Source organism: Neolamprologus brichardi, chromosome 8 (genome assembly GCF_056152115.1).
Source record: "Neolamprologus brichardi isolate AB-2024 chromosome 8, ASM5615211v1, whole genome shotgun sequence".
Taxonomy (NCBI): domain Eukaryota; kingdom Metazoa; phylum Chordata; class Actinopteri; order Cichliformes; family Cichlidae; genus Neolamprologus; species Neolamprologus brichardi.
Genome location: NC_142111.1, coordinates 18,625,012 through 18,640,994, shown reverse-complemented (window position 1 = coordinate 18,640,994; position 15,983 = coordinate 18,625,012). Strand labels below are relative to the sequence as shown.

Genomic DNA, 15,983 nt, shown 5'->3' with positions numbered 1-15,983 from the left:
TGCCAGTTTGAAAGTGTGTGACTCAGAACTGATTCACAAAAATAATGGGATGTGGTATGTGAAATTAGAAAAACACGCAGTCTGTCACGACCTATTTAACAATGCCTACGTCTGTTGTTTGTGTTTGGTTGTGAATTAAATTGCTCCGTATCACACACACACAAACACACAGAGATAGTGTTGGCAACTTAATCAGCTGGGTGGGTGTGATGCTAGAAAATTGGCCTTTGGTAATTTGTTGTTTCCTCTCTCAAACAAAATGAAAGACTGAGAGCCTGAAAGGCGAATGACATCAGCCCACAGACACTGATTACAGACAATAGAGTGCAAGCGGCACGTACTCATAGCACTGAGAGAGAGAGAGCCAAAGAGAGGCAGAAAGAGAGAGAGAATGTGTTGCAGTAAGAGGGGTCTATATTGGCGATATGAATCGGCAGTGAAGCATTCTGGGGCTTCGTGTTACAGGCCTTATACGGGCCAGGGCCCCTGTGTCTCTGGCTCTCTCAGCTATTCTTAGGCTGTCTGTCCCTTACCCTCAGCAACCCTACAGGCAAGAAACTCTTCTCCACATTAATACTAACTTAAATGTTCATTTTTGCCACTTTGCATTTGAGTGTTATTGATAGTTTTTGATTTCGGGGTAAGAAGTCAGACTTTACTGTTTTCTGCAGTAGCTCAGCCCGACTCTGCACTCTCTTCTGTGTGTGTACCTATCTGCACGTGTGTGTGTCTTTGTGCACAAACGTATGCGTGTGTGTGTGTCTCCATTTGTGTATCTCAGTGGTTCCACAGCACCTGACCCACCCACCCCAGGGTGTTTGTCCTGAGAGCTGGGAGCAGAAGGGTTGTGAAGCCAGGGCCAACGGAGGTAAGAGCAACGACCGAGGCACCGAGCGGGACAAAAGGATAGCAGGGGTAGGACGGAGAACAAGGGCACAGCACACAGGAGGGGAAACCGCGCAGCCAGCAGGAGTTGTTTGCAGGAGGAGTGTTGACATTTAGCCGAAGATGAGTACATACACAGTGAGTCTGAATGGCCCTGCTCCGTGGGGCTTCAGACTACAGGGAGGAAAAGACTTCAACATGCCCCTCACCATCTCCAGGGTAAGGACAGAGCGACCCTCACAGATTTGTTGTGCAACATAAAGAGAAAGTAATGAGAAATGTGACACTAACGGGACAGCCTGTAATTAGCTTGGAAAGGGAAACCAAAACTTCTTCAGACATCTCAGACTGTGTGCACTGCTTAGAGCAAATTGAATAATTCAGTGGTGATAAAACACAAAATACACAGTTCGCAATACTGTAAGCAATTGATTAACACCCTCAAACAAAACCTCTGTAACCTTTCCCTGCTTGGATAACTTAGTAAGCATCATTTTATTTATTTGTTGCTGTGTCAGCAGAAAACCAATCACACAGCACATTCTTCAACTGTTTAATAAAGTGCCCTTAAACCCTTAAATGTAACCTAAAAAGCCTAAAAATCTTTTATTACGCAGCACAGATTATTTTTTCCTGCTCTAACTATGCTTGACATCTAGCTTGTGTTTGTGTACGCGCATACTGTATATCTGTGTGAGCAGGTGTGGTTTGTGTGTGTGCTTTGGTTATGTAATGTTGCTGTAAGCGGTGATGGTAGGGAGCCTCCGATGTAACCTCCATGGAGACTTTGAGAACAGCAGCAGTGGAAAGATGGGAACAGTTTCACTGCTGCCTGACCTATCTGAGTGCTGCTGGCACACTTCAGCTAATTTTCAAGAATGCCTACATTTCATCTTGATTAATCCCTTTTTTCCTTATCCAAGTCATTAGTTAAAGAAGTGACTATTGAAGTTATTGATACTGATTTGATTATTTTAACTGTCAAAACTGTTACTAAATTATTTAAAATAAAAGTTTAAAAAGTTTTATAAGAACTTATAACAAGCATAATTTTCTTAAAAAAACAAAGCAAAATCTAAAATCCAAGTTAAAAGGAAGGAAATAACCACTTAGTGTTCAACAGAGAGACTTTCTCCCTTTCTCATTCTCTGGCAGGCACCACTGGGGGTGTATTTACAGCATTCCCTTTAAATAGCATTAGGGGTGAGGTGGATGGATGGTTGGGAATGGGACAGGAAAGCAGCGAGCATTGCGAGGAAGCTAACGGCAGCTTGTGTTACCTTTAGTAAGCTTTCTCGTGGTGAGTTTCAGTTTCCTCGTTTGGAGCTGCTCCTGTGGAGAAACAGATGGGCAGGGGGTCGATTTAGGAAATAACAGAGAAAAGTAGGAATGAGGTGGATGCTTGCCTGAGAGTAATCTCTGCTCCCCTCCCACCTCGAGCCCTTCATTCTTCAGGCCTGATTGATGCTCAGCTGGCAATCAGGCTCTGTTATATTGATCCAGACATCTGTTACTTCATTGTCTTTTGATCCCCGTCTTAGGCAGACGAGGGGAGCTTTGATCTGTGTCCAGGGTAAGATTGTATCATTGGATTTGTTCAGGTTACCTGTGATTGGTCCTGACAAGTTAACATAAAACACTGCAGCTTGACATGTCAGCTCAGGGTGACATTACAGTTTGACGTAACACTGCAGAGGTTTGGATTTCGGACTTTTGCCGAGAACTAATAAAAAGAAAGAGGAATGAAGACATTGGATTCCTTACTTCTTGTTATCCAAGCCAAAGCACTTGCCACTAAAAGTGATATTTATTTATATAGCTATTGTTATTAATTAAATATATTGATGTTAAAATGTTCTCATTGTGCTTGCCATAGCTGAAATTGTTTTAAAAACTTGACTCTCTCAGAGTTTCACCCACACCACTCCGGTCTATTTGCATGCTCTCTTGAGACTGAAATATTTCTAAAGGAATGAAAACATCTCTCACCGCGAAAGCATCTCTCGTTAGCGCATGTGGAAAAAATAACCTAACAATAGCAACATTATGCCTAATATTTGTCCAACTAATTGATTCGGTGCAGTCTGGCATGCTGTATAAAACATGCAAGTAACATTTTTTTCCACATGAATTATTCACCGTTCATTTTAAAGACTCTTATTTTGAAGGATGAACGTGTTATATCTAAGGAAAAAATGCATGATGAATTGTTTGGGTGGTGTCGTGCGCTTCGCTGAACTGAGGCAGCAGAAATATTACTTCTTCTTCACCTTGCTTTTCTGGCCTCTTGCACACACGCACACACAAAGAATGAAATGGAAACATTAAAGCAGAAAAAGCAGACGTAAAGAGGAAATAAAGACATGACACAGCAGACCAATGATAATGTGATCAAATCTTGGGGAAGAAAATGATTTGTAGTGAGTTTGTAGAGGTTATGATTAAAATAAACAGAAAAAAAGAACAATCAAGGAAGTTTTGCATGAATGTCAGTAGCAGGTGTGTGTCTGTATGTGTGTGTGTGTGTCAGTGTGTGTGTTTGAGAGATAGAGAGGGGGCTCACAGGGGTCAATCACTGGCATCAGGAGCATCGCTTATTTTTAACTCTTTAACGAGTTGCCTGTAAGCCTAGACCCAATACTGTATAACCCAGAGCGCTGAGCTCACTTAAACCTCCTCTCTGTGTAGTTTAACAGCTAAAACGAGGCTTTGTTGCACAGCTAGAAGTAGGAATACTGAGTTGAAGGTCATACATGAAGGATAACTGACAGCGACAAAGAAAAGTGATGTAATGCTTTACATAATATGAAGAATAAAATCTTTTTTCTTGTCATTCAAATTCAAGAAAATCTTCCCATCCCTCTGTTGAGGACCCTCTTCCCTTTCTCTCTTGTTCTGTGTTCTCTAACCGACATGAGACATGTCAATGAAATAAGTTCAGTGTCAGGAATGAAAGTATTCTGCACACTTTGTGGCTCTGAAATGTTGCTGCTTTTATTTCACTGTTTTTTCTCTGCTGTTGACACTCATTAGACTCGTAGATAACAGCTGGTTACGCTCTGTCAGTTAACATAACTCATCTCCAGAGCTGAAGGATTACTTTAGTTTGCTTCATCGGCTTTTCTCTCCACTAACTTTAAGGCTTATTTACTGTGCCGCTACACACACAGCGTTAATAACTGAGTGAAAAGAGCAGCTACAGTGGAAGCGGAAGTAACACGTCGGCTGGGCGGTTTAAGGCCAACATTAGCAGGCAGATGAACAAACTGTTTGAATCGTATCTTGTGTTTGTAACTTTCTTAAATGCAGGTCAATTTGTACTAAGTGTAACTGCATATGTTTGTCAGTTGTCTGAGGAAGGTGTATCAGTGGCTCTAGCGTGACCTGCTCTGCTGACCCTTTCCTTAGATAACTCCGGGCAGCAAGGCAGCGGGAGGCAGCTTGACCCAGGGTGACATCATCTCAGCTATTGATGGGGTCAGCACCGAGGGGATGACGCACCTGGAGGCCCAGAACAAGATCAAGTCTGCCACCACCAAACTCACCCTCTCAATGCAGAAGTAAACAAGCAGCACACTTATATCTTAACACCCACCCCCACAAACAAAAGTAGATGATGAAGAAGAAACTTTTAAGGTACTTGAGTTGGATTTGCCATGTCAATTTGGGTGTTTAAGGAGGAGGACAAAGTGATGAAAGTGATACTTCAGAAAATTAAGGTTCCACTTCACACTTGAGTAAACTGGCCGGGATTGGCTCTGTAACCGTGAAACCCCTTTATGTACACACTCAGTTCAAATCAGTTTAATTTTATGAGAGTCTCTTCAATCCGCCTACACAGTTTCCATTTAGACTAAAGGTGAGCACATGAGATTTTTCCAACTTCTAGTTACACATATGAAAAACTGGCTGATTCTGCAGCTCTAACACCAAAAAAATTGACATGAGGAAAACACATCTGACTTTTTCTCCCTGAACAGAATTTTTTATTTTTTTGCTGTATAATCTACAGATCAAGACGCCCAGCCCCAGTTCCCACGGCAACTCCAAGGATGGACTCACCTATGCCAGTCATCCCTCACCAGAAGGTATAAACACAGCCGCTCTATCATAAAAAAAACATACCCAAATGACACATGCAGACCTACTGAATATCATATATGTTGTCTGTTAAATCCTGTGTGTTGCTAAATGTGTTCCGTATCCTCGTCTTATACGTGTTTGTAAGAATATGATTAACTATTTTATAATGGTGCCATCAGGCAGTGACCTGCTGCCCTCTAGTGTAAAATATTCACAGTGCAACTGAAGGGGAATCACTACAGGGAGGTCAGAGGTCAGCAAAAGAAAAACAAAACACCAACAGAACAACTGCTAAACAAGCTGCTAGCTTTGGTTTAATTTAAAAGATTCATTTTCCATCTCTATATATCCATCTATCTTGACATTCTCCCATTTTTAAGGCATTACAAGAGGAACATTTTGCAGGAGAAGTTCAAAAGAAGGATCAAGAGTCTTGTGGAATCCTCCTGGACAAAAAACCCTGCAAAAGAAATCTCTTCCCAGCTTCAAGATCTCCACCAAGCCAACGGGGGCAGTACAATTCCCCAATAGGCCTTTACTCCCCCGAAACTCTCAGAGAAATGATTGATATGCAGGGCAAAATAGGCGAGGGATCAGCATCGGCCAGAAGAGTTTCATCGCTGGGGTAGGTTAGCACACTTTAACCACCGGTTAAATAATACGGAGAGAAGAAGATAACTAATCTGGGGGGAGAGCCAAACAGAGCTCACCCAAGGAATGAAGCCACACCTCCCTCATTTAACCAAAGATTAACAGAAAATGTTCTCAGAACTTTCCACTGCTATTCCAGTACGCATAACCTCTCACACGTGGCACTATTTTAGGAGCGTGCATACAAATGCACCTGGCCTGCATCCAGGTAACAGAACGGGAGGAGCGCAGGATCATTTGAGGATATTTGGAGCATCTTTACTAAAGGTCACATTATCTCAGTACTACATTTAAATATCTCAGAACAAAAACTGACTCTTCAAGATGAAAACATAAAGCCAGTGAAATGATGCTGCCATCAGCAACATCGTCACCAAAGAAGTCTTTTTGCTGTTTCGGCTCCCCAAGTTGTTTTTTTTGAAGCTTTCATCATCTGGGAAATGCATCCCTCTTACCGCACACATGGGAATGCAAAGCCCACAACAAAGGTTTTATTCTTGTTTGAAGCAGAGACGTGCTGTTTTTGTGAGTGTCGCTGATGTGAAGGTAAAAGCTCTGCAATTATAGCAAAAGGTTTCAAAAAACCAAAAAACAAAAGGTGTTTTATTCAATAGATCTAAATAATTAGGTATTAATTTTGTTGTTTTTTGTTGCTTTTTATATCTTTGTTTTTGCCTTCTGGCCATCTGTGTGTTTAGATTCAGAAAACAAACCAATAACATTTATTTTGCTTAATAGAAAACAATTCAAAGGGAAAAAATGCAGAAACATTCATTAAAAATTAAAGTCAGAATTTGTAAAACTGTTTTGGTTTTTCACCCCTAAAATAGCAACAATGTTTTTCAGTGGATCACATATTTAATAACCTGTAACTGACTAATCCTTTCTGCCGTATTGTGCTGTTATCACTGAATTATTCAGTGTAATAGTGGTCATTTATTGCAGCATTGTGCTTTTGAGAATATAACTTTAGAGTTGAAATTTTAGAGTTGATATTCATGTAATGAAAGACGTCCTTATACAGGGTGATTTTCAGCTCCATAGAAAACCAAGGGATTGACTCAAAATTAGCTTCAACGTCGAGGGAAAATGCCACTATAATAATAATTTTTCTTCTATGTTCACAGTGCATTATTGGGCTACATAATATATTTTTTGGACAAAACATAATATAACACATTCTGCACATTCTTATATATACTTCCTAAACAGATACCAGAAAAACAGCACTTTCTTCAACTCATATTTCCACCTAACAAAGCTCAGGTTGGCTCCATTTCTTTCTTCTTCTTCTTCTTCTTTTCCTTCTTTTTTGGTGTCCTTAAAGTCATATTCATGTTGCATACTTGATCTGGAAGTTCCCATACCTGGAGTCTGGTGGGAGTTGAATTATGGCCGCTGTTGAGCGGTCTCTTCTCAGAATGATGGCATGTGTTTGCGTGAAGTCTCAGTCATGGAATACTTGTAGAGTTTAATTAAGGGTGTAACGTGTTTGGCCTCTGACATATCGCAGCCAGGTATCAGTCTCCCCCTAATCTGTTTCCCCTCTGCTGAGCCCTTACAGTAACAGCCAATGGGAAGTCAGGTGTCAGAAAAACGTGCTCCACGCAGAGCACAGGACGATGACGGCAGCGTCATGCCAGCAGCCCCACCTCACTGAGCACATGCGGACACAGACACACACACACACACTCGGAGAGGACGAGCAGCTGTTGTACACAGTTATGGAATGTTCCGCTCTGGTTACACACCATCATCCTGAATCCCCTGAAGGCCAAACATGAGAAAGGACACCCCCGTCTATAGAGAGATGCCCAATACGTGATATGTTTCACTTTACTGTACCCTGAACACATCCATGTACTCTAGAGACAAACATTTATGTGTCTCACCACTGTGGCAGCGTGGAATTGAACACATTTACACTGACAATATGAAGTTGGCAGTGATTCCTCGCATAAGAGGAAGTCAGTCTCTCTGAAGATTGAAATCATTCAGGCTTAAAATCTCACACGATATTGGTTATGCTGCACTATGTGTAGGTCATTAAAACTATCAGGCACTCGATTTTCCTCTCAGTTTATTTTGAAAACAGCAACAGAACTCACAAATACTCACAAACTCAAAGCACATTCAAGCTGTGACCTCTGCAGTAGGTGAACATTTAATAAAACTACATAACTGTGTCTGGGATAGGCCCCAGTCTCCTCTGCTACACTGAATTTATTAGCGGTTAATAAGCTAGATGCATGGATGGATGGACAGACTGAACTATTGCCATATCATTAGCCTTGTCTTGTGCCCATATTAAAATTAAATAACACTGAAAACCACCATTTGTTCCAAGTAACCCTGAGAATAAGAGTGAAATGTGAAGACCTGATGCAGATTTATGAAGGTGAATTTGTGTGAAACTTTACAAACTCCTGTTTTAGCAGGTTTTAAGAGCCCAGAGTGTAACCTTTTATACATGAGATAGATTCTTGGCAAAAGCTAAAGTGAAACCAACATAAATATTTCCATATGCAGGGTTAGAAATAAGAAGCATCTGCAGTAACTTGTCTGTGCCAGCCTGTGTTCATCTATCTGTAATGTCTGCTGTTCTGACATAAGTTGAGCGGGTGGTTTGCGTTCTGTTTTGTGTAGTTGTGTATATTTTTGTCTGTTCTGCGCTAAATGTGTCTACATCCCTGCCGTCCTGTGTCATGTGACTGAAACACTTCTGCTCCTGTCAGTCACTCCTGAGGTTTCAGGGGTAGCAGGGAAATATCCCAGTGATGGAAAAAAGGCTGCTATTCAGACCAGTACATGGGATTACACATGAGCACTGTAGCCGGATGGTTTCCTGCAACGCACATAGGGCTATTGTTATGCACAAAAAATACCTGTAGTGATTCACCACATTCCCTCCTTTTGTCTATTTGTCTCTCTTTGTGTGTCGGTTCCTCTGGTGTGTTTCAGGTTATTGCAAACACAGCTGCAAAGTCAGTACCTTAATTTATTTTTACAGCATTTCATGTGCATGAAGTGAAGCGCAGCAGTATTAGCAATTTTCGATCATCCACTCGTAACGTTGGTGTGAAGTTGTGGGATTTGTGTGTTTGTGGTTGAACTAAAGCTTCCTTGTAGCTGTTGGGCTGCACTAAGCGTGGCGTTCACAAGCTAAAAATTCAAGTCATGTTAAAATCATCTGGTCCCCAGAAGTGGAAAATGGCAAACTACCACATTGCTTTGGTGACTTTGGCCAGAATCTCTACTTTTCTCCATGTCACAAGAAATGACTGTGCATCGTTCTTCACTTTGGTTATCTGACAGCTCTGTTGCCATTTACTTTATCATAAAAATGTAACATACCTGCCAAGATTACATTGTAGCCAAGAGACGAGTTCCAACGTTACTTACATTTTGAGACAAAGAAACCAAAACAGCCTGTAAATTTAAGCGCTGACACATTTTTATTTCTCCCATAAATAATTATTTCATTTTCATTTCATTTCATTAATTTTATTGATCCCAAAGGAAATTGTTTAAGGCTGCCGGCATTCCAGCATCAGCACTCAACTCATAATGTACTGAGACATTTACCTGCATTTCCACTTCTGCTGGTCCTTTTAATCAGTTTTACTGTGTGTGAAATTCATAACAGATATGTTATGTATTTGCAGTACTATGTCTATATCAGTATAACTGAGTGCATCATTTTAAACATGCCAGTAATGACCTGTCAGTTTGGCCTGCTGGGTGTCTGAAACATTAGCATGTTTGGTTTTCTTTGGACTTGTTTGTTTGTCAAGTAAAAGCTGAGAGTTTAGAAATGTTCAAGTGATAATGTCAAAGACCTTTTAGTATCCGTTGACATGCTGTGTCCCAATTCCACAAATATTAGATATTATAATAAATATTAATTCACTGGTATTAAATATTTATCCAGTAGGATCTGAACATTTGCCGCACATAGTACACGAATAATGCTGTGTTTAGTTTCCCTCTAAAGTTGGGTGTTGTAGCTTGGAACAACGTGATTCCTGATTTGAGCATTTTCAACTTGGAAAATCAAGAAAAACTTTTTTGCTCCTTAGGTAAAGCCTGTCATGTGTGACAAGCACTTAAAAGCCACCGCAGCCCATAATCGATAGAGCCCGGTCAGTGATCTGTCTGTGGCTTATTTAGCAAGTCACAAATATACAACAATACAGTTTACTGTTTACATTCGCTGCTGCCATCTAGAATAGTTTCAGTCGAGATGGTGGGGTTGCTCCAACTTTCCAAGTTGGAAATCCGATTTTAAGGCAGAGTTTCAGGTGAAATGTCCATTTCTGAACTTGGAAATTCTGACTTCAGCTGGATTGCACTGTAAGAAGTTAGCATATAACATAGGCAGCAGCTAATCTCCCTTCCAAACAGTGACAGCAGGATGCAATGCTCCCTGTGTCAACTAGATTATTTTAAAATATACTTCATTGTGGCTTCAGCATTAAAAGTGAAAGACCTGTGAGGTTGTCTCTATGTCTATGGGCACTTAAATACTGTTAATAAATTGTGAACTTTTCAAGTGATCTTTGTAGACAATCTCAAACTTTGATGGTGTAAGTCAACATATGTGGGATGGTGGTGCAGTGGTTAGCACCGCTTCCCTACAGCAACAAGGTCTGGGGCTCGAATCCAGTCTGGAATCACACATTTTTCCATGTTTTGGAGCTGGGACACAGCTACAGTACAGAGTGGTATATATTTGCAAACCACTACAGCGGTACAACAGCCCCCCCTTTCTGCCGATTGCATGACTACACCCTGACCTTGCCTTTTCGTTCCCCTCATGTTCCTCTCTCCTATCCCCGTCTGTTAACGCCTCATGTTTAAACCCTTCACCCCACACCTGAAACCTTCTTCTTTTACCCACTGACCTTTCACCCCTTCCACCTGCTCTGACAGTGTGGAGTACACCCCCAGCTTCAACCCCATTGCTTTGAAAGACTCAGCCCTGTCCACCCACAAGCCCATTGAAGTGAAGGGTCCAGGAGGAAAGGCCACTATCGTTCACGCTCAGTACAACACACCAATCAGCATGTACTCACAGGACGCCATCATGGACGCTATCGCAGGGCAGTCACAGGCAAAGGGACACGACAGGTGAGGACACACAACTAAACCAATCCCACCCCCAGGTGTTTTATACCTCTTTTGCACTCACCATTTGATGACATCACACTGACTGAACAAAGCCACGTGTTTAGAAATTAAAGGGTCAGTTACTCAAATGACAAAAAACCCCATATTCATTCACTTAATCTTCACTTGCTGGTTATATTAAGGCACTAAAATCTACGTTGATTGTCAGATTGGTTTAAAATATGCCCCTGTGTGTAAATGACACACCAAAGCGTAGTTTGCAAGTCAACTTGTGAGTTATAAATGAGAATCCCATCTTACTGTTGCCATAACGCAGTAGGTCACAGCATCACTGCCACTATGTGATGCCAGTGTGTCTGATAAAACAGCAGTGGTTGATGAAACTGACCTTTTAACTTTTGCCTGAAAAGCTCCAAATAAGGTGGAGCTTCTGAGCATACGTTAAGCCTACGCTGCTACAAATAGGGTGTCTATAGTGGTGTAGTGTATGCCCGGGCTTTTCCTTGTTGTCTGTGTCCGTGCCGAGTACTCCTCCGTGCCTTCACCCACTTTCCTCTGCTCATTCCATCCAACCAACCAACCACACCCACGCTGTCCTCCACCCATCCCTCCCCATCCTTCCTTCCTGGTTGTGACATGAAGTGAAGAGGCAGGCTCCCCCTTGGCGTAAGTACAGCAGAGCTGCTTTTCCGTCTCGCCTCTCCTCATCCGTGCGTCTCCTCTCGTCTCACGACTTAATAATAGCTTGCGCATTGTGCCATGTGTCTCATAAACTAATGCCCGACTGAAAAATGTCTGAAAATCCTCCAGCGTCCCTTTGTATACAGAATTTATGTTTTTACATGTTTGTCTGAAACATCACATCAAAGTGTTTGATGCACACTAACCATGAGGTTGTCATGGTTATGAGTGAGGAAGTACCTGTGGGTACTTTGGCCTTAGTGTGAGAGTGCAAGTTGAGTTTAGAGTCATACTCTGAAAAAAGGAGCCAGTATCATCACAGCTTCGGGAACCTGATGGGATTTCATCTGATGCAGTTTTATGGCATGGGAATGTTCTGAGTATCACAGGTTTTTAAAACCTCTACTGCCCGGACCCGCACTGAATCACTTACTAACTGCTGTGTACATGCTCCTGAGTATTTACTGTCATGAAGACTACATGACAGTAAATACAGGCACTTAAGGTAAAACTATAGATCAACAGAACAGAATTGAATATGATGGATTAACACATAAACTATAAAAATGTAACAATTAACCTTAATGTAATAAATGCCCATGATTGTATAAAATTCAATATTTTAACCTAAACAGCATCTGAGTAGGATTTCAGTGGGTGTGTAGTGCAGTGAAGTGCATGTTTTAAATACTGCAGATTTCAGCAGGTCTTTCCAGTTTCAGGTCTGTTACACACTGAGATTAGAGACTTTAAAGAACTCCTAAAATGCAAAGAATTATAGACACATACAAATATGCATACAGTGCTGTGAAAACGTCTTTGCCCCCTTCCAGATATCTTCGGGTTTTTTTTTTCATATTAGTCAGACTAACATAATCAATAGATAATCAAAGAAATTTTAATGCTAGACAAAGATAACATGAAATGATGCAAAACCCTTGGCAGAAAGAACTGCAATCAAGTTTTTTTGTGATAACTTTCACATCACTCTGGCTCTCATAAATTTTAGCCTCTTCTTCTTTGCAGAATTGTTTTACCTTTTTTTTTTATTTTTTATTTTAGCATGAATAGCCTGTTTAAGATCATGCCAAAGTATTTCAGGCCACCACAACCCATTTGGGGTTTTTGTGCCATTCGGAGGTGGACTTGCTGGTATTTTTCGGATCATTGTTCTGCTGCAGCCCAAGTCCGTTTGAGCTTAAGGGTCCAAATTGACGGCCAGATATTCTCCTTTAGGATTTTTCATAGAGAACAGAGTTCATGGTTCCATCAGATGAAGCAAGTCATCAAAGTCCTGAAGCAGCAAATCAGCCCCAGACTATCACACTACCACCACTGTGCTTGACTGTTGACATGATTTTCTTTTTATGAAATGCTGCAACAGGACTTAAATCTTGCAAAAACTTTACGTTTCGTCTCATCAGACCATATATTGTTTTCCCAAATGTCTTGGGCATCATTAAGATGTTTTTTAACAAATGTGCAGAAAGCTTTTGTGTTCTTTTTTGTCACCTGTTATTTTCTCCTTGGAAGTCTCCCATGGATGCCATTTTTTTACAGTCTCTTTTTTTTGTTGTTGAACCATGAACACTGACCTGAACTGTGACACATGAGGCTTGCAGTTCTTTAGATGTTGTTCTGGGTTCTTCTATGACCCCTTGGATGAGTCATCATTCACTCTTGTAGTACGTTTGGCAGGCAAAAGTTTCACAACTTTACCACTAATTGATGATTTAACAAGGGGCAATTAGTTTTTCATACAGGGCCTGGTAAGTTTGGATATATAACTGTATTTTGTATTTATCTGGGTTTTGTCTAGTATTAAAATTTGTTTGATAATTTGAAATATGTCAAAACTAAATGTAAAAACTAAGAAATTAGGAAGGATGCAAATAATTCTTCACAACACTAAATTAAAAGAGTGATGCTTTAGGCAATTTTACTTTTTGTTCCAATATTTGTTTTTGGTGTACAAATATTCGACTACTCTAATATCGTTAGGTGGTAGTGTATCATGGGCACTTAATACATGATCTAGTTTCAGCTTTTAAAGGTTGGGCCTTAACATCCATCATTGTTCCGATGACGTCTAACTGAACTCTTTGTCCTGCAGTGGTGTTCTGCCCATCAAGGAGCCTGTGGTAGATTGTGCATCTCCAGTGTACCAGGCAGTGATCAGGCCAGGAGAGCCCCTGGACATGACTGACTGGGCTCGCCGTGCTGCCAACCTGCAGTCTAAAAGCTTCAGGATCCTGGCCCACATCACTGGCACCGAATTCCGTCAGTACACTGACTCCACCTTATCTTCTTGTCCTTTCATCCTTTATGATTTCATACCCTCTCCCTGAATGTGCCCGATACTTCTCCTTGCTAATCCTCAATTAGTTATCATCTCATTGAGAGATCTTACTAAATGCTCTTGTTTATATCTGTCAATGCAGTGCAAGACCCAGATGAGGAAGCCCTGCAGAAGTCAAGGTAAGAGTGGTCTTTTAATGGTGCGTGACCAGTCTACTGACAGTTGGAGACATTAGAGAGGTTCAGATACTTTAGCAAAATTGAAAAATTACATCAACTGGCATCAGCTACCTTGTCTTAAAGAAAAATACATAGAAAGCTAAGCTGAACTTAATTGGATACTTCAACTTTAATTAAAAGGGTTTAAGAAAAGTATTGCATTAACTGTTTATTGCAGCCATTTTTATACATAGCAACCCACTTTCATATGCTCAAAAGTAACTGGACAAACCAACATAACTTTTAATGGAAGGATAGTTTCTAATGCTTGGATCCCTGCTTGAATCCCTGCTCTGCCAGGCCTTTACTGCAGCCAGCTTTCCTTCTGCTTTATGGGTCTCTTTGACTTAACTTTTATATCTAATAACCTAGTTTGACACTAGAACATCATATTTTGAATTTTGCCTCAGCTAATTATTCATTTGCACTGTCAGATTAGTTTTGCAGCACTCGGTTGAATCTGAGCAGAGCGCTCAGCTGCTTCTATTAGGAACGTATCAGCAATAAATACTAGTGAACCAGCTCCACTGGCTGCCAGCTATATACGCCCATGCTTCAGTATGCTGGCATGCTTTAGATCATGACTTGCTCTTTTCCTTCTTCATACTCTTCTCCTTCCATCATTCTTGTGCAAGTTAATCTTGTACATCTTGAGAGTTGTTTTTTGACAACCTCCAAAGAAACATTTTACTATCATCAGTTTATTTCAGAAAGGAGAGATACTGAGATACAGAATACAATGAATCTATTTGACGATTAGACTCTGATGACTCCCAGTGATAGGAATTAGGATAGGACCCCCTGGAGTCTAAGCCTCCATCTTCATTGTCACCAGTGTTTAAATGAAGCTCTGAGTGACAAGAGTGGGGCAGAGTGCAGGCTGATTGGCTCAGAGAAAGTGGGAAAGAAGATGATTGGACTAGAGCAAGGATGTTGCCATTGAGTTTGATAGCATGGAAACCTGGCAGTGATCGAAACAATATCCTGCTGAGACCCAGCCTATTCATTTTTGTCCTCTGTAATGGACATTTGTTTTTAATCTGTATCCTTTGACTTATTTGAGCGACCCTACTAAGTCTCAGTGTGCTCAATAGAGGACATTCTGGCATTCCCAGTGATATCTCATGTTTGGGTGGTCTCCTTTACCTCCAAAGAGGCAGGAAATCGCAAAAACAGAAAAATACTTTTTTCCTCGGTTCTATGTAATCCATTTGGAAAAGTGGTGCACTATGTTTAAAACTGGCTTTTTCTTCTATAATACACTTTGATGATGTACAGATGAAAAATTATAAAGAAGTGTGTCATTCTCCAAATATGCATGCACCTAACCGTAAACTAAAAAGTGTTATTTATTTATTTAATTTCTTTCCCCACACACACACACACGTATTGTTTTCCCTACCATCAGAGAGAAGTTTGAGTCGGAGGTCAAAGGGCCCCGCTTTGCCAAGCTGAAGAACTGGCATCATGGACTGTCTGCACAGATCCTTAATGTCCAGGAATAAAGAGGAGAAGGTGAAAACAAAGGGAAAGAGAAAAAGAGAGAGAGGGGGGAGGTGGAGAACATGTGAAGGACGACATGGACAAAAGGAGGAAAAAGAGATAAATTATGGAGAGAGATAAGGAGCAAGAGGAGGAGCAAACTGCTCGGGAATGTGACATAGTATTGTAGCCCAGATTAGTTTGATGAAAGATACTAAATGTTAGTGTAAGAATGCTAAATGTTAAATGTCAAATATATCTGTCAGCTGCTAAAACCTGATCTAGCATTTGGGTTTTTCTTTCTTTGTTTCCTTTTTGTTTGGGTTCTGTCTCTCTTATGTGAAAGGGAAATTGTACAAAAATGAAGTATTCAAGTGAAAATGCAGAAATTATGTTTCTTTTATGCACCAGTACGTAAACAAACATATGAATTTTAACACAATGTGCATGTTTGTGAGGCAGCACACATAGAGATGTATCTAAATGCACCAATACAGTATGTAAAAAAAACAAATGCACTGATATGAATGTGAATAAATGTTTTCTTAAAACAA

The 15,983-nt window shown here is 40.7% G+C and overlaps 1 protein-coding gene across 3 annotated transcripts; it reads left to right on the top strand.

Moving 5' to 3' along the window:
• Positions 1-442: 442 nt before the first annotated feature.
• Positions 443-15,983, top strand: ldb3b (LIM domain binding 3b). Of its 3 annotated transcripts, none has more exons than XM_087844745.1 (10): positions 443-550; positions 782-1,104; positions 4,294-4,445; positions 4,898-4,973; positions 8,581-8,603; positions 10,552-10,749; positions 11,392-11,415; positions 13,544-13,710; positions 13,872-13,908; positions 15,356-15,983. In XM_087844745.1, the coding sequence occupies exons 2-10, from the start codon at positions 1,009-1,011 to the stop codon at positions 15,450-15,452; spliced, it is 870 nt and encodes a 289-aa protein (XP_087700871.1). In that variant the 5' UTR covers positions 443-550; positions 782-1,008; the 3' UTR covers positions 15,453-15,983. The 3 variants fall into 3 exon arrangements, with proteins under 3 accessions (XP_087700871.1, XP_087700872.1, XP_006791076.1); XM_006791013.3 differs by lacking the exon at positions 443-550 and adding an exon at positions 551-640; XM_087844746.1 differs by lacking the exon at positions 11,392-11,415.